This window comes from Myotis myotis, unplaced genomic scaffold (assembly GCF_014108235.1).
Source record: "Myotis myotis isolate mMyoMyo1 unplaced genomic scaffold, mMyoMyo1.p scaffold_m19_p_2, whole genome shotgun sequence".
In the NCBI taxonomy this organism is placed as follows: Eukaryota; Metazoa; Chordata; class Mammalia; order Chiroptera; family Vespertilionidae; genus Myotis; species Myotis myotis.
Window position 1 is genome coordinate 94697359 of NW_023416324.1, and position 19377 is coordinate 94716735.

At 40.9% G+C, this 19377-nt stretch overlaps 1 protein-coding gene across 2 annotated transcripts in view; it reads left to right on the top strand.

Annotated features, from left to right (window-relative positions):
- Positions 1 to 19377, top strand: part of GMDS (GDP-mannose 4,6-dehydratase) — a 694374-nt gene that overhangs the window by 140832 nt on the left and 534165 nt on the right. The window contains exons 1-2 of one of the 2 annotated variants that reach the window (XM_036350689.1): positions 1614 to 1955; positions 16417 to 16461. In XM_036350689.1, coding sequence (XP_036206582.1) covers positions 1929 to 1955; positions 16417 to 16461 — 72 coding nt within the window. In that variant the 5' untranslated portion in view covers positions 1614 to 1928. Of the gene's footprint in view, positions 1 to 1613; positions 1956 to 16416; positions 16462 to 19377 lie in introns of those variants that run through there. The other variant, XM_036350688.1, reaches the window with a different exon arrangement.

Below are 19377 nucleotides of genomic sequence, written 5' to 3' on the forward strand. Positions count from 1 at the left end.
CAGAATTGAAGGTCAGATAAAGAGCTTCACAGATAAGGAAAAGCTAAAGGAGTTCATCACCACCAAACCAGTATTATATGAAATGCTGAAAGGTATCCTTTAAGAAGAGGAAGAGGAAGAAAAAGGTAAAGATACAAATTATGAACAACAAATATGCATCTATCAACAAGTGAATCTAAGAATCAAGTGAATAAATAATCTGATGAACAGAATGAACTGGTGATTATAATAGAATCAGGGACATAGAAAGGGAATGGACTGACTATTCTTGGGGGGGGAAAGGGGTGTGGGAGATGCGGGAAGAGACTGGACAAAAATCGTGCACCTATGGATGAGGACAGTGGGTGGGGAGTGAGGGCGGAGGGTGGGGCGGGAACTGGGAGGAGGGGAGTTATGGGGGGGAAAAAAGAGGAACAAATGTAATAATCTGAACAATAAAGATTTAATTTAAAAAGAAGAAGAAAAAAAAAAGATGATAGCTTATCTGAATTTTAAGTCTAGTGTTTTGGTAGAAAAAATACTTTCAACCTTTTCTAAATGTATGATCTAAATCTAAAAAATATATACTTAAATATCCTAGATAAGTCATAAGTATTAGGTTAGACAATAGCTGTGAAGTAAAGCAGTAGTTTGATATTTAAATATTATAACATTAGACCAAAAGGTGGATGTGGTCACATTAGACTGAATTAGAGATGCCTTGGCAAGGTGTCTTTCAGCCCAAGACCCTGGCAAAATTGGAAATTTGGAGCTTGGGGCTCCTATGACCGAGATGGAAGTTATGTACATTCCCTGTTCGGAATGGCATTTTTCACCTAGAAACTCTCCATTCCACCCACTCCCCATTCATCTCGTGCTGCCTTTACAAGTAGAATGTAATCTTGATAATGTTTTCTATCAGTCCTATTAAGTCAAGATTTTAAAACGTGTAAGTTTGAATAACAGCTACCATTATTGTTTGTGAAAGAAAGCCAAATGACAAAATAAAAACAACTTAAATCATAAGCCCTATAGAAGTTTGAACTGTCATCTGACAATTTCTTTTACGCCTCCTCTCACCCCCATTTTTGTGTTCAGGCTGAGCTATCTAGAGATGCACCTGGACTGTAATACCTTAAAGGCAGTGACACTGGACAGTGAGGCAGAGGTGATGGAACCACATACTTTTAAATATGCCCCCCCATGCCCCACCCCAATGCTTTTTGATACCGTCTCTAAGTGGTAGAATCCTAATGTACAATATATAGATGGTAACAAATAGAGAGATAACCTAGCCCACAAAATTGAGTTTTACCAGCTGAACCTACTCCCAAACACCACACCTCAGTGAAATAAACATTGTTTGTGACTTACGAACTCTGAGTTATACTCATTCCTGAAACACTCCATTCTTTATCTGTCCTCAGGCTCTGAATATTAGTTAGCTTTTTAAGTTTTATATTACACAGCTTTCTGAGTAGATGCTTATAAATGTCTCCATTTACACTCATGTATATATGCTTCATCCGTCTTTCAGTGATTCGAAGTTATGCAAATCTCACTTCTTATTTTGTATCTTTCAGTGGCTTATAATGTCTCCAGGGTGGTAAGGACTCCAGTTGCAGAGCAGGTCTGAAATGCACCAGGGAACAGATAAGTGACATTTCCGTCGTAGCGTGCACATATTTTAAGAACAATCTTAACTGGATTGTGCCAATTAATTAGATCCTTGAATAAAATTGGGGTAAAAAGAGTGAGGACATTTATAAATAGTAAACTCTGTGTCATCAACAGTGACATTTTAGTAGCAACCTGTTAAATGAATGTACAGAGAAATGGGAAAAGATATAGTCATCAGTTTTTGTTATTCATATGACCTTTCTAAAACTAAACAAAAGGACATTTGTTTTGTCTTCCTCCCTGAATCAGGACATAAATCATAAAACAAAATGCAGAAGGAAATGTTATTAAATCAGGTAAAGAATAAAATTTCATAATTCTTCTCTTTTCAGTCCAATGTTTTTTCTTCCAAAGTTAAGGGTTTATTGTTTTTGTTATTGTTGTTGCTGTTTAATTAATCTTGGCCTTGAACACTGGACAAAGTGCCGCATTGTTTAATGTGAGTACCTACAAAAAATCATTTCCTTTATAAATCAATTGGATGATTACAACTACATAAGCATGCACTTTGCAAAGAAACAGCCTTTAATTATATGGTATGTCACTTTGAGAGATAATGAGAAAGGGAAAAGGAAAGAAAGAGGATATCCACTTTCAAAATTTGTAGAATCATAATTTATATATACACATATATATGCACATATACATATGTACTACAAATAAATTATTTAATTAAAAAAACAATGATATAGTTGATATACAATATTATATTAGTTTCAGGTATACAACATAGCAATTAGACGTTTATATAGCTTACAAAGTGATCACCCAGATAAATCTAGTACCCACCTGGCACCATCCACAGTTATTACAGTACTAGAAGACCGATGCACGAAATTCATGCAAGGGGCTCAGTCCTTGCAGCCGAGGCAGCTTGCCTCGGCCCTCATAGCCCTAGCTTCGTCCAGAAGGTTGTCCGGAAGGATGTCTGGAAGATCGTTCAGTTGTCCAGTCTAATTAGCATATTATGCTTTTATTATTATAGATTATTGACTATATTCCCCATGCTGTACTTTATACCCCCATGACTAGTTATACAAGTTTTAGTTGTGTAACTAAAAATTAGTACTTCTTAATCTCTTCCTTCTTTTCACCCATCCCCTCAATCCTCCCTCCCATCTGGCAACCATGAGTTTGTTCTCTGTATCTAGGAGTTTGTTTCTTTTTTGTTTGTTTATTTATTTTGTTTTTTAGATTCCATATGTAAGTGAAATCATATGGCATTTGTCTTTCTCTGACTTATTTCACTCAGCACAATACCTTCTAAGTCCATCCATGTTGCAAATGGCTAGTTTTCTTTCTTTTTTTTTTTTTTTTTTTTTTTTTTTTATGGCTGGGTAAAATTTCATTGTATATATGTGACCACCTCTTCTTTATACAGATTGACTATTGATGGACACATATATTGCTTTCATATCTTGGCTATTGTAAATAATGCTGTATTGAAAATAGGAGTACACATATAATTTTTTAAAAATATATTTTTATTGATTTCAGAAAGGAAGGGAGAAGGAGAGAGAGATAGAAACAACGATGAGAGAGAATCATTGGCTGGCTGCCTCCTGCACACTCCCTACTGGGGATCAAGCCAGCAACCTGGGCATTTGCCCTGATGGGGAATGGAACCGTGACCTCCTGGTTCATAGGTCCATGCTCAACCGCTGAGGCATGCTGACTGGGTGGCACATCTATCTTTTTGAATGAGTGTTTTGAATTTCTTTGGGTAAATACCCAGAAGTAGAATTACTGGGTCACAAGGCTGTTCTAGTTTTAAATTTTTGAGGAAACTCCATACTGCTTTTCACAGTAGTTTCACCAATTTGCATTCCTGCTAGTGGTGCACTAGGGTCCCCCTCCTCTAAATCCTCCCCAGTACTTGTAGGTTGATTTAATGATGATAAGCATTCTGACAGATGTGAGGTGATACTTCATTGTGGTTTTAATTTTAATCTCTCTGACGATTAATGACATTGAACATCTTTTTATATGTCTGTTAGAGGCCCAGCACATGAATTTGTGCATGGCTGGGGTCCCCAGGGGGGTGGGGGAGGGGCCAGGTTGTATTCGACCCTCTGGGCAGGTGGTGGGATGCCTTTGCAGGCCCAGGATCCTGATCCATCCCACTGATGTTCCCTCTTGTTGTCAGGAGCCACCAGGCAGCCGCTTTTATATCCTTCCTTGCAGAGTGTCTAAGGAGGGGAAGCAGCTGTGGTGCCCGAGGCCAAATTCCAGGAGGCCAGTGGCGCTGTCTGGATTGTGCCCGTGGCAGTGGTCCATCAGTGCCTGGCCCATTCTCTGGAGATTGGACCTCAGGACCACTGAGGGAGTGAGTGGCTGCCACCAGGCTGGTGGGCTGCCAGAAAAGGCCTGTCAGCTGAGCTGTTGTTCCGGTTGTTCTGGTTGTTTGGTCGTTCAGTCATAATGGTCACTTAGGCTTTTATATATATACTAGAGGCCCGGTGCACAAAAATTTGTGCACTCGGGGGGGGAGGGCGAGGAGGGGGGTCCCTCAGCCCGGCCTGTGTCCTCTCGCAGTCTGGGACCCCTTGGGAGATAACGACCTGCTGGCTTAGGCCTGCTCCCGGGTGGCAGAGGGCAGGCCTAATCCATAGGTGCAGCCCCTGGTTGGGCTCAGAGCAGGTCCGATTGGGGAGTTGGGGCGCCGCCCCCTGTCACGCACAGGGCAGGGTGGATTAGGAGGTTGCGATGCCACCCTCTGTCACGCTCAGGGTAGGGCCGATTGGGGGGTTGGGGCACCGCCCCCTGTCACACTCAATGCAGAGTCGATGGGGAGGTTGTGGCGCCACCCCCTGTCACACACAGAGCAGGGCCAATCAGGGGGTTGGGGCGCTGCCCCCTGTCACGCACAGAGCAGGGTCAATCAGGGGGTTGGGGAGCTCCCCCCTGTCACGCACAGAGCAGGGCCCATCAGGGGGTTGAGGAACTCCCCCCTGTCACTCACAGAGCAGGGCGGATCAGGGGGTTGGGACGCCGCCCTCCATCACCCACAGAGCAGGGCCAATCAGGGGGTTGGGGCACCGCCACTGTCACACTCAGGGCAGGCCCGATGGGGAGGTTATGGCTCTACCCCATCACACACAGAGCAGGGCCCTTGGGGTGGGGGGGTTGGGGTGCCGCCCTCTATCACCCACAGAGCAGGGCCCATCAGGGGGTTGGGGCGCCGCCACTCTCACACTCAGGGCAAGGCCGATGGGGAGGTTATGGCTCTACCCCATCACACACACAGCAGGGCCCGTGGGGTGAGGGGGTTGGAGCACCCCACCCTGTCACACACAGAGCCGCAGGGTGATCAGGGGTTTGGGGAGCTCCCCCCTATCAGGCACAGAGCAGGGCCGATCAGGTGGTTGGGGCGCCTTCACCTGTCATGAACAGAGCAGGGCCGATAGGGACGTTGTGGCCCCTCCCCCTGTCACACACAGAGCCGCAGGGCGATCAGGGGGTTTGGGCACTGCCCCCTGTCACACTGATCCCGGTGCCGGGAGGCCTCTCAGCTCCGCTGATCCCAGTGCTGGAAGGCATATTACCCTTTTACTATATAGAATAGAGGCCTGGTGCACGTGTGGGGGCTGGCTGGTTTGCCCTGAAGGGTGTCCTGGATCAGGGTGGGGGTCCCACTGGGGTGCCTGGCCAGCCTGGATGAGGGGATGATGGCTGTTTGCAGCTGGTCACACACCCTTCAGGGTTGGGGTCCCCACTGGGGTGCCTGGCCAGTCTGGGTGAGGGGCTGAGGGCTGTTTTCAGGCTGGGGCTGAAGCTCCCAACTGCTCCTTTTTTTATTTTATTCTGGGCCAGCTTTAGCTCTGAGGCTTGGCTCCAGCTCTTAGGCCTCCGCTCCTGAAAGCAGGTATCTGGTTTGTTTCGGTTCTATAATCGAAACTCTGTATCAACTCCAGCTCTGAGATTCCAGCCAGCTGAAAGCTGGTTTCTGGGGTTTTTTTTAGCATCTATATTTGTTACAGTGTTTGAAACTGCAGGCTCAGAGGCCGGCAAGGCAGGCGGGGAACATTGGAGTCCTCCGTCACTGAAGCAAGCAAGCCTTCACGTTAGTTTCAAACTGCCTGGCTGCCGGCCGCCATCTTGGGTGACAGTTAATTTGCATATCTTGCTGATTAGTCAATGGGAAGGGTAGCGGTCGTACGCCAATTACCATGTTTCTCTTTTATTAGATAGGAGATATATATATATATAGATTGACCATCTGTTTGTCCTCTTTGGGGAAGGGTCTAGTCAGGCCTCTGCCTATTTTTAATTGGATTGTATGTCTTTCTGGTGTTATATTGTGTGATTTTTTTGTATATTTTGCATAATAACCTTTTATCAGGAGTGTCATTGGTGATTATCTTTTCCCATTTAGTCAGTTGTCTTTTTGTTTTGTTGGTGCTTTCCTTTGCTGTACAAACACTTTTCAGTTTGATAAAGTACCATTTATTTTTTTGTTTGTTTCCCTTGCCTGAGGAGACATATTCAAAAAAAGTGTTATTAAGAACAGTGTCAGAGAGTTTACTACATATGTTTTCTTCTAGGAGTTTTATGGTTTCACGTCTTCCATTTAAGGCTTTAATTCATTTTGAGTGTATTCTGTATATGGTATAAGAAAGTGGTCTAGTTTCATTTTACTTTATGCATTTGTCAGTTTTCCTAACACCATTTATTTAAGAGACTGTCTTTACTCCATTGTATATTCTTGCCTTCTTTGTAAGAAATTAATTGACCATATAGGTGTGGGATTATTTCTGGGCTCTCTGTTCTGTTCCATTGAACTGTGTGTCTGTTTTAATGCCAGTACCACGCTGTTTTGATTACTCTAGCCTTGTAGTACAGTTTGATATCAGGTGGTGTGATACCTCCAAATTTATTTTTCTTTCTCAAGATTGCTGTGACTATTTGGTGTCTTTTGTGGATCCACTTTAGGATTATTTGTTCTAGTTCTGTGAAAAATGCCATTGGTATTTTTGTAGGTATTGCATTGAATCTATAGATTGCTTTGGGTAGTATGGGCATTTTAATGACCTTCCTGTCCATGAGCATGGTGTATTCTTCCATTTATTTGTGTTTTCAGTTTTTTCTTTTACTGTCTCATAATTTTCCAAGTATAGGTATTTTACCTTCTTGGTTAAATTTATTTATAGATATTTTTTCTTTGATGCAATTGTAGAGGGGATTGTTTTCTAAATTCTTTTTTCTGATAGTTCATTAACTATATATATAAAAGGTTAAGCAATCATCCAACCAGGCAGTAGGTTTGATGCGCACTGACCACCAGAGAACAGATGCTCAACATAGGAGCTTCCGAGCTGTGGTGACTTGGCAGCAGCAGTTCTCAGGTGATGCACCCTGGAACCAGAGAGGAGGGAGCCTGATTCCTCTCGGGGCCACACAATTCCACCTTTGGCAGTGGGTTATGTTGTTTCTGGGGCACTGTCATTTCCAAATCTGGTTTACTGCCCAGTTGTGGTGACTGCAGATGCCCTTTGAGCCACAGCAGCACTCCAGGTGCAGTCAGCCAGGGAGGGACTGCAGGAGGTTGGCTCCAGGGCATGTCTGGCCATCTTGCCCAGTCCGCCCCGCCACCCCGCTAGCCACCTTCTAATTAATTTCCTTTCAATGTGCATGAATCTGTGCACTGGGCCACTAGTTGCTTTATAAAAATTCAACTGACCTCTAACTATTAATTTTGTATCCTGCTACTTTATTGAATTAATTTATCATTTCTAATAGTTTTTTGGTGGAGCCAAGAAATTATTATTTTTTTTTCTTTTAAAATGCTGTTCTTTATTCATCCTTGCGATTTTTTTAAGAAATTATTTTTAAGCATAAATTTTATCAGTAATTTATTATTAACTTTTCTATAGCTCTATATAAGTCTGTGTCAATGTATTTGGAGTCCTGAGTTTAAAAACTTTCAGTTAGTATATTATTTTAAATGTGAAAGGAGTTATTCACACCAGCACGTATCTGGCCAGTGGGCAGATCTTTTGGAGGATTTCCACAGGATTGTGCTTCTTGTATTTTTAGTGTTTTTCCCACTTTGATTTCATGCTCACCTGTGGTGGTTTATTTTCCAGGGCACTGTGCCTTCTAGTAGAGAATAGATAAGTATGGTAGTATTTCATAGCTTTTTTTTTTTTTTATGCACACAGCCTCACTACCCTCTGTCCATGACTAATGCATCTACTGGTATTCCAGATAGTAAAACATCTTGATTAGCTATCCAGGTTAATATTCTCATACTGTCCTTCTGTGGGTTGGCTAATGCTTGTGAAATAACTATCAAGGCTAGGAAATGCCTGGCTTCCCAGATACTTCTCAGATCAATAGGGCAGGGACTAAATCTCTTATTTCCTTCCTGTCCTCTCTTCTATAACACCTGTGACCCAAGGGAGTGTTTGATATTCATTAATCTGGGACACTTTGCATTGTTAATAAATTCTATAGAGACCACATTTTATGTTAAAACACCTATAGGCCCATCATTATGGAGTGTTTGATCCCATTAGTGAAGCAAATTGCCGTAGAAATAATTCACACACACACACACACACAAACACATACATATTTCAAATCCTTGCTCTGGCTATTGAGATCTTGGGGAGTTTCTTTGTCTCAGTTCATCTCAGGTTGTTCTTTATAAAATAGAGATAAAGCATTTGGAACATGCCTGGCATATCCTCAATGCTGCACAAGTATTTACCTTTATTATTATTACTTTTATCACCATATTTTGTACTAATAATAGGTCATTTTAAGACGTTTTTTCCTCTGAGGGTTAAAAACTTTAGCATGAGTGTCAAGAATGGCAGAGTGAGAGAGAGAAAAACACTGAGGTTCAGGCTAAGGGAGATTACATTTAAATAGGCAAGTAAGTCAGTGGGTGCAGTATTCTTTAAGCATGCTTTTATTTATGTGGAGATGAACAGGTTAGCTCACCCTTGATATGTCTTTGTATTCTATACACCCAGCACACATGCAGACTGTTAATAAATGTCTCTGGACTTACTTTTGAGGTTTTTAAAACATTTTTGGGACTGTTTGGAATATATGTTTGTGTATTGTCCTCCTAATCAATTAAAAATTATCTTTCTATACCTTATTAAAAACTGTTAACTTTCTGCTCTGTTATTTTAACCTTTAAGCCCATTTTCTTTATAGCATTTGCCTAAACTACAGAAATGTGTTTTACTATGTGGAAATGAATGGTGTTAAGAATGCTGGGTTGTACAAATGTACCTGGAGCTTACATTGTGGTGCTTGTCCTCTTACTTCCCATTTAAACTCAGAGTTTACAATGATCATTTGCAAACTGAAAGAAATGTGCATTTTAAACCAGGTTATTATGGAAGTTCTTCCATTGAACATCTGCTAACCTATTTCAAAATATTTTTGAGTGGCTTTTATTGGAGATAAAAATTAGTAAATTTAAATATGTTCTAGATACGTATAAGAACAAATCAATTAGCAAAATACAGCTACTAGAAAACTGTATAAAATACAAGAATAAATAATTCTCAGAAGGAATAAAATATATGGTCACAAATATAAAAAATACTTTTCATTCTCAATACTAATCCCAAATTGAAAGAAAAACATCATTTTTTTTAAAAATTTATCAAATTTGGGAAAATATTTTCTAAAATTAAACTTGGATCATTTCTTTCCTCTGTGATATTTTTCACATGTAAATATTTTAAAAATTTTACCATGAACATAAGATTTAAAATTACAGTCTTTTTTTTTCTTTTTAAAATGCTCACCCAAGCGCATTTTCATTGATGTTTAGAGAGGGGGAAGGGGAGAAAGTGGAGAGAGAGAGAGAGAGAGAGAGAGAGAGAGAGAGAGAGAGAGAGAGAGACTGGAGAAAAGGAGGGAGAGAAAAAGAGACATCAATGTGAGAGAAACATCAATCAGTTGCCTCCTTCATGTGCCCCAATTGAATCCTCAACTTAGGCATGTGCCTTGATGGAGAATGGAACCATGACGTTTTGATGTATAGGATGACGCTCCTACCAATAGAGCCACACTGGCCAGGGCTACCGTTTTTTTGCAATTGAGCATGTTTGTGGGGAAATATTCAGGGCAATGGTATACCAGTATGTAAGATGACCTTCCAGCTCATGATTTCCTGGCAGGTCTAGAGTTTGGCAGCAGAGCCACTCTCTCTTCCTGCTGTGTGGGTATAAGGTGTGTGTGCAACCACTGAGCAGGCGCTTGAAGGGCTCTCTCCCTGGCAGACATTCAGCGCAAAGGGGTGGTTACAGAAAGACTATCTCAGTTGCTGGCACCATCAGATCTTTATTGTTTAGAGCTTGTTGATCACGTTTCTGAATTACTGTGCTCCTGTGTACTAGGAGGCTAATTTAAGGAAGTAGAAGTCAGTTTTTGAGAAAATAATTTTCAACTTTGAAGAATACAGGAGATGGGAGTTATTTTTATGTTTTACATATTGATGGTGTGCTTGTCTTTCAGTCAATCAGTTAATTATCACTCCTGATAATTAGTGGCTATGTTCTTTTTCTTCACTTGGTAATGCAAGGTATGTTTTACTTGGTTCTGAACTGTAGACATTCAACCAGTGTCTTCATCTTAGATCTTTTCTTTGTATATTTAGTGAAAAATTCTGAAGTCTGGGAATTCGGAGACCTGCTTTTTATTATTGTTCCTTCTTGTTCTTTGTGGGGATACAGCGTGTGCTGCTTTCTAACTGTGACTGTACACTAAACATTTCTCTGTTTTGAATCTCAATTTCCTGATCTGTAAAATGAGAGAGTTGGATTAATTAATCCCTATGGTCTTTTAAATTCTTTGAGTGTGACAGAAATTTTATTCAAAGATTTGTGTTACAAACATGAGCCAGGTTAAAACACTTTTCAAATATAGTCTGCCTCTGGGCTTTTCACACTACAATGGCTTATCTTCCCTTTGGTAACTTCAATTTTAAATCAAAACAGCACCCTCTGTTATTTATTTAGGTGTTTGCATTTTTCTTATTGGAGATATAGATTACTTTTACTGTAATTACAATTAGCTGACAAGATGCTTATTTTAGAGTAATTAGAATGCATAGAGTTAGGGAGCATAAAAGGTGGTGTAAGGTAGTGCTTTCTCTTCTTACAGAAGAATATTCTGTTTCCTGATGCTTGAGATGAACTAAACAAAGAAATTCATTTTATTATGGCATGATTTCTTTAGCTCAAAACTTCTTATCTTATTCTATTCAAAGAAGCTGCCAAAAGGTGCTTAGGCAGAAACATACAGTATAATTTAGTATGCAGTTCGGAGAGTCCACAATCTCAAGTTGCATAAAAAAAGTATCATGCTCATTTGTCCTTCTGGGCTGTAAGTTTATCCATGTTTGATGAGAGAGGAGAAATGCTAGTCTTTCTTCTCTGCAGGAAGGTAGTCTACCTGGCGCACACATGTTGGACGTGGGTTTGAGATGAGGGTTGTTTATGCTTTTTCAGTCTTCTGTGGCCATTGGGAGAAGGGGTAAACTTCTGTCCATCAGCTTTTTATAGATGTGAAGTCTAAGGTAGTTTTTATACTGCCGCCAAGATATGATTTAGCCAATTTCTAGAATTACTCCCCCCTTTTTAAAATTTTATCTTTATTGTTGAAAGTATTACAAATGTCCCTTTTTCCCTCCACATTGACCCCCTCCACCTCGCTTCCCCCCCCTCCCTAGGCCTTGGCTACACTATTGTCTGTGTCTCTGGGTTATGCATATATGGTATAAGTCCTTTGGTTAATCTCTTCCTATGCCCCGCCCCCCGCCCTTCCCTCTGAAATACATCAGTCTATGGCATGCTTCGGTATCTCTGGATCTATTTTGTTCATCAGTTTATTTTCTTCATTAGATTCCACATATATAAGTGAGATCATGTGCCATTATGCTGTTAATATTTGACAAAGGAGGCAAAAGCATACATTGGAATAAAGACAATCTCTTCAATAAATGGTGTTGAGAACATTCTATAGGTACATCAAAAAAGTGAAACTAGACCACCAATTTACACCATACACAAGAATAAACTCACAATGGATAAAAGACTTAAATGTAAGCTGTGAAACCATAAAAATCCTTGAGGAAACCGTAGGCAGCAAAATATCAGACATTTCATGTAGCAGAATTTTTACTGATACAATGCCTATGGCAAGAGAAACAAAGGAAAAAAATAAACAAATGGGACTATATCAAACTAAAAAGCTTCTGCACAGCAAAAGAAACCAGCATCAAAATGAAAAGGGAATTCACTGTATGGGAGAACATATTTGCCAATGATACACCTGATAAGGGGTTAATTTCCAAAATACATAAAGAACTTATACAACTCAATACCAAGAAAACAGACAATCCAATTAATTGCTGGAATTACTCTTAATTTTTATGGCTGTTTATCTGGAACATTTCTGAGTACTTGTGAAAGGTGAAGAACAGAGATACCTAAGTATAGGGATTATAGATACCAGGCACACCTAAATTTGGTCCTTTTAAACCTTGGGCAGTGGCCCTGCCCCGTTGGCTCTAGAGCCCAAAACATACACCTACCACCAATTGAAGTTCACCTCCAAACAACACTACACTGCTCCCTAAGTAGTGCATGTGCCCAATAAGATCTGAGAAATTTCAGACGCTGTGCCCTGTTCCAAAATTACAAGATGTCGCTGAGTTTGGGTCACCTGATTAAAACTAGATGCACTGTTTAATCCATAAAAATACTCTGTACTGGAAAATGACTAAATCAATTTGGTTTAAAATGAATACACTTATTTTATTATTTTGTTGGGTTCAAATGTGTTTTGGTATGTCCCATGTAGAGAAGAGGGTGTGGAAGGAGGCTGTTTCCTAGGTCAGAGTAATGGGAGATGTGGATTCTCATCCTGGCTTCGTCTCTAGTGTGATGTTAGGCAAGTTGGCTAACCTCCATGTGCCTTAGTTATTTCAGATGCCAAATGGCAGCTTGCCTTCTAGGCCGAGTTCTTGTAAAAATGAGAAAATATTTCTGTCTTGAAAATGTTAAAGCCATGGTGATTACTTAAAACTATGTAGCATTTAATATGAAATGGATGCTCTTAATAACCACGTGCAAAATTAAATTTAAGAGTCACAATTGGGACATTATTTCTCCAATTAAAGTTTTCTGTAACAGGGATTGAACCCAGGCTGGAATTTGTATCAGACTAATTATGTTCATAGCGAATGAGTTGGGAATTTAGTCCATGAGTTCCTTGCTTTCTGAGGAGTTGGGTGTGAGAATTTAGTGTTGGTTGCAGGTTCTCAGTTACCATGACATTAGTCATTAGTCTGACAACCTTGTTCTTCTAGAGGAGTTAGAAACAGTAATCCTTCTGGCTTGGGGGACGCTTGTCTGTTTAGATTCCATGTCTCCAAGCGTAGTCCCCTCAGGGACCTGGGGAGAGGACGAAGGGAGGCCAACTGGGCGCCCTGGGACAGAGACCAGGAGACCTCTCTGTGCTCCACTTCCCACTCATTGTGCTGCCCAGGCCCTATCACTTGGGAGGCCTGGCAAGGAAGTGAACAGGAAGTGCATGCCACTACTGGTTCAGAATGTTCCAGCGCAGTTGGAAAGTCTGAGATGTGGCCTGGGTGAGAAGAACAAGACCTTATTGACAGGGTTCAGTCTTGTCAGGTCTGTTTCACATCAGCCTTCTACATAATCACAGCTCTCCTGCCCCCATGGGCCTCTAGCACTTTCACCTCTGCCTCAAAAAAGATAAGAAAACCACCACCTTCTGTGCAACTGTGTTAGACCATAAAGTATTTTAATTTTTTATTCCAAGAGAAATTATGAAACATGAAAAGTTTGGTGTTGTTTGCTTCAAAATGATAACACCAACAAGATAAAACAAAAATACATACTCCTTAGGCTTTTCCACTTAACATAAAAGTAGTCATCGTACCGTAAATGCTTTTTCTATTAAGCTGTTTTCTTATTGATCAATTTGTAAGACTACTGACTATTCTCACATTTCCGATGATCATGGAGAATGACCCGCTTGTCCTGGTCAGAATTACTTAACCCCCTCATCTGATTTAGTTTGTATATTGGATATATAAAAATTAAGCAGTTGTGTATATTTTAAGATTGAAAGGAAAGGAATATGCCAAACTACTTTTCTTTTTCTCCACTTGAGTCTGCCAAACCAGAATATTTACGTCAAAAAGTCAGAAGAAAATCTGCTGGAGGTTTTAGTGAGCCACAGAGTATGTCCCTGTGTGCCTTGCCTGGTCATCCTGCTTAAATTTATGTATGACTTCTGAATTAAGTAATAAACATCCTCTGGGCAGTCCTGTCATTTTCCAGGACTTGTAGGTGTCTCCAAGTCAAATAGTGGTAATAATAAGGCCTTTTCTTTTCCCTGGTGTATTAGATAGGAACTTTTGAAGTCAAATGGATTATTTTAAGCTTTTTTTTGTTGTTGTTTATTGTTTGTTTTTAATCCTCACCCGAGGATATTTTTCCCATTGCTTTTCTGAGAGAGTGGAAGGGTAGAGAGAGAGATAGAGAGAGAGAGAGAGAGAGAGAGAGAGAGAGAGAGAGAGACATTGAAGTGAGAGAGACATATTCATTGGTTGCCTCCCACACATGGGATTGAATCTGCAACCCAGGTACATGCCCGTGATTGTGAATCAAACCTGTCACCCTTCGGTACACAGGTCAATGCTCCAACCACTGACCAGGGCTAAGCTTTTTAAAACAGAGCAAATCAAAGAAAACCTGAATATTCCCAGCTATTTTTGAGTAAACAAATTTCTAGTAGTTGGAGCCTCCCATCTTTCTGTGCATCTGGATGGGATGGAGAGGACCTACCTGGACTAAAAGCAAAGAGCAGTTGCAGGATTGCTTGCAAAATGTCTATGCAATTCATTTTCTGAGCAAGGCTGGTGACTTCTTATAGTATCTTTCGAATGGCGATTTCTCATACTTTCTGTACCTGCCAGTGGCACATGGAATATATTAGTTTAAATGGACCATTCTTACTCAGAAAATTTTAAAAGAATTATAAAAAACTGATTGAAAATCCCTGTGTTTAGTCAGACACCCTTATGTACTTTTCATTTTAAAATCCTCACCAGAGGACATGCTTAGAAAGACAAAGGGGGAGAGTGAGAGAGGGAGATAGGGGCAATCCATTGATTGCCTTTTGTACATGCCCCAACCTGGGATCGAACCTGCAACCCAAGTATGTGCCCTGGATGGGAATCAAACTGGCAACCTTTTGGTGCACAGGACAGCACTCAACCTACTGAGCTACATTGGCCGGGCTAGACACTCTCATTTAATGTAGAGATTAACTGCATGATTTAAGATGCATATAAATTAAGTATTTATTATTTTACTAGAGGCCCAGTGCATGAAATTCATGCACTCAGGGGAGGGGGGGAAGCCCTCAGTCTGGATTGCAAGAGGGCGCAGGTCAGGCCTCAGGATCCCACCTGTGCACGATTGGGGCTGGGGACATGGGAGGTTGGCTAGCCGGGGAGGGACCGCGGGAGGGCTTAAGGGCATGTCCGGCCCATCTCGCTCAGTCCCCATCGTCTGGACCTAACTTACCGGTCAGAGAGTCTGCCCCTGGTGGCCAGTACATATCATAGGAAGCAGTTGAGCGGCCTTAGCATGTCATTAGCATATTATGCTTTGATTGGTTGACCAGACAACTGGATGACTGGACACTTAGCATATTAGGCTTTCATTATATAGGATAAAAAAGATAAACAACTTTCTTTTAAGTTTGTGTGCATGAACACATATATTTAGTGATAATAATACAAATCTGATCATGTCTACCACCCGCCCACCCTAACCCCCACCCCAAAATCCTTTCTTTAGTGACTTTACAGAATTCTTGGATTAGAAGCAAACTCTCACTGTGCCTGGAAGGCCTCCCTGCAAAGGCGCTCTCCTTCCTCCTCTCCACCAAGGTGTCTTTTCTGTGATGTCAGCACCCTGTTATTCTCTGCCTCCTCTTCACACTCACACTGCTTTCTCCCCAAACCTCTATAACTACTTTCTCATCCTTTCCCCAGAGATGCCTTTTGCAACTCTCAGAATTAGAGTTTTGTTTTACGAAAGCCTTCTTCTTTGCCTCACATATTTTGTATATTTTACATGCATGATTTTCAAGCTTTTTTATCTCATGGCATATAAACTAATTGTTGAAATTATGTGGCAAAAATGCTTTTGCTGACGTGTCAAAAAAATAGGTATATTTTGATTTGATTCATTCATACAGAATAGCTATTGTGTTGGCTGTTGCCATTTTTTTATTTGACAATCTAAGGGAAAAGAGTTTAGTGACCCAGACTAAATAGGTACTGCATGTTTTAAACATTCTTGGAGCACATTAGTTTAAATTCGCTGTTTTAGACACCAGTGTAGCCAAACCTAACTCTAAATCCATTTGCTTCTGAAGTGTCATGTTCTTTCTTTAGTCCCATGTTAATCCCCTGGATTTTAGCTTCTTTCTCTGTGAGTAGGACAATGATAACACTTTCCTGTGCATTCAAATGAAATAATGTCTATGAAAATGTATAGTCAACAGTGGGACACCTTTTAGTGTTTACCATCTTCATCTGTATTACTTTTATTTTATTTGCCATGATTCATAATTTAAGTTCATAGAACCTCTTAAACGCTTTCCTCAAAACTCCTAGTCTTGGCTGCCTTCTTGACTGGCCATGATGGGCCTGACGTTTTTCAATTTTCCTTCTCTTCCCAGGATGGTTCATACTTGGCTGAGTTCCTGCTGGAGAAAGGCTATGAGGTGAGTGACTCAGTGAGCAAGCACAGGCTGGTGGAGTCACTCGGACACAGTGGCCTCCCGCTTCCTCTGCTGCCGTCCTCCTGTGCATGTTTTCCACTGAAACTCTGATAACAAATCATAATCAGGGGAAGAATGTGCCTTTTGGCTTGTAACCATGCCAGCTCATTGTGCTGTTTATCTACTGGTGAGCACTGGTGGCTTCCCCTGTTCCTTAGTGTTTAACTGCTCTGCACGCTTCCCACATTCTAAGATAAAGCAGCAACCTGTGTAAGCTAACATCTATAACATCATTTGGGTTAATTTATGATGTGATGTGCTACATAACAAAGTTCCACTCACAGTGAAGTCACTTAATTCGGAAATTACACAGAGCAATAAAAACCAAGTTGATCTCCGGCTAACTTAAATGAAAAATTAACACTTACAGATTTTTGCTTTCTGAAAGGTGGCCATATAATTTATGGAAGCTGAAACTTTGGGGTTCGCTGCTATCATCATCATTATTGTTGTCTTCTTTTTCTCCTCCTTCTCCTTCAAAACTTCCTGCTTTCTTTAAAAGAAGCAAGGGTACTGTATTTTAAATTTGATATAGCTTTGTGTGTATGCCTTTTTTAAAAACCAGTTTTCAGATATGTATATCTATATAAATTCATGTTATACAGAGAACAAAAACCTCCACAGTGATCCATATGCCCTGGCCTGATTTGGGAGTTTTTACAGTAATCATTTTGGATTCTCTGTTTATCCCAATTGGAGGTGCATCGCTCTATAGGCAAATGGGCAAACACCGGCAAGGAATTTGGCAGCTAACTGCCAAAAGCATTTTAAGGAAAGGAAACTTATTTTATTACTTTAACTCGTAATCTTTTCTGAGAGCCTTGACTTTTAGACTTTAAGAAGTAATATCAGATATGTTTAGTACCTTTTGTACCCTTATCTAATAGCTAGTTCTGTATCTTGCAATAATATGAAAATAAGGCCATGTAATTATGAATGTATTATACATGTACACATATATTTATATACATAGATTCCTACTATAATTGAGTGATAAACACATATTCTAAAGAGCAACAGATTTTAGAATAGATTATATATCGTACAGAAGAGTTTTTTTAGGTGCAGACTGTTTTTTTAAAATACACTTTTCTTGATTTTAGTGAGAGAGGAAAAGAGAGGGAGACATAGAAACCTCAGCGAGAGAGAAATACCAGCATTGATCCATTGGCTGCCTCCTGCACATTCCTTACTGGGGATTTACCCTGCAACTTGGGCATGCATCCTGACCAGGAATCTATCTGGTGACCTCTTAGTGCACAGGTTGACATTCAACCACTAAAGCACACCAGCCAGGCCAGACTGGTTTTTATTCTGGCAAGATTAACATAATCTTTCAGTAAATCTAAAAGGAAAGGTGTGGCAGAGAGACCTAGGACAAACAAGGGGTCTTTGGTAGCTAGAGAGGTTGTGTATTGAGTAAAAGAGAAGGCGCTGAGTAATAATTCATGAGTTCAGGACACGCTACTCTAAAATCTGGCACCTTGACATAATGGATATTTTAGATGAAGGAGCCTGAGAAAATGGCAGAAGTTTCTCCTGTAAATCTGTCTTTGTCAGTTTAATGTAGAGGAGGAAAAATTTTTCCTCGACCCTTCTAGGGTCCCTGGCTGGGTCTGAAAATAAAATTGAAAACCATACAAATTTATTTAATAAAAGTTTTACATGACAGGAAGCTTTCATGAGGAACTGAAGATATGAGAAACAATGAAACCTAAGTATTTTTATGTTAGGTTTGATGGAGTGGGGACAGTCATGGAGATGTATGATAGGTCGAGGATTGCAAGGTAAGTGCAGTACACTGGGGGAAACCTAGCAAGGTCTATTTGTTAGGATTCTTCTAGATGTACTCTTGTTTTTGCAGATAAGGATGCTCCTCTTCTCTGCGTGTAGAGAGAACACCTCTTACATGAGGGCTCTATGACTGCTTCAAGGGACAAGGGCAGGGGAAAGTCAGAATGACCATCCTGCTTCTGCCATTTCCTAAAATTCCTTCAAACTAAATTACTCAATATGCCAAGATGCCCTATTTCGAGGTAGTGTTCCCTGAACCACATTGTAGTCATCACAGTTGTGGAAGAGAGAGGTGGTACCTCAGAAAGAATCCTCGGACTGCATAGGTGTTAGGGTCTACTTACAAGGTGGACACAGGGGACTGAGACTTAAGATGAGGATGGTGGGAACAAGGAGTGTCTGTAGCTAGTCCAGAGAAAAGGGAATGGCCTTGTGAGGTATGGCGGGCTCTATGACAAGTGGTGGACTGATGATCAGGCCTGGTCTCTGTAATAGATGGTGGATAAGTGGTGGGGCCTGGTGTCTGTGATAGGTGGTGGATAAGTGATGGGGCCTGGTGACTGTGACAGATGGTGGACTAGTGATAGGGCCTGATCTCTGTGATAGTTGGTAGACAAGTGATGGGCCCTAGTGTCTGTGATAGATGGTGGACTAGTGATGGGGCCTGGTGTCTGTGATAGATGGTAGACTAGTGATCAGGCCTGGTGATTATGACAGGTGGTGGACTAGTGATCAGGCCTGGTGATTGTGATAGATGGTGGACTAGTGTTGGGGCCTGGTGTCTGTGATAGATGGTGGACTAGTGATGGGGCCTGGTGTCTGTGATAGATGGTGTAATAGTGATGGGGCCTGATGTCTGTGATAGGTGGTGGACCGGTGATCGGGCCTGGCCTCTGTAATAGATGGTGGACTATAATATTCAGACCTGTGGACTAGTGATCAGTCATGTGGTTCCTCTGGATGTGGTGGATGGTAAACATTCTCAAATGTTTGTCTTCCACTGGCATTTGAAATTTTAAGAGCAGATGTGATTTTGATAAGGATAGACAATAGAAGGCCTAGTTG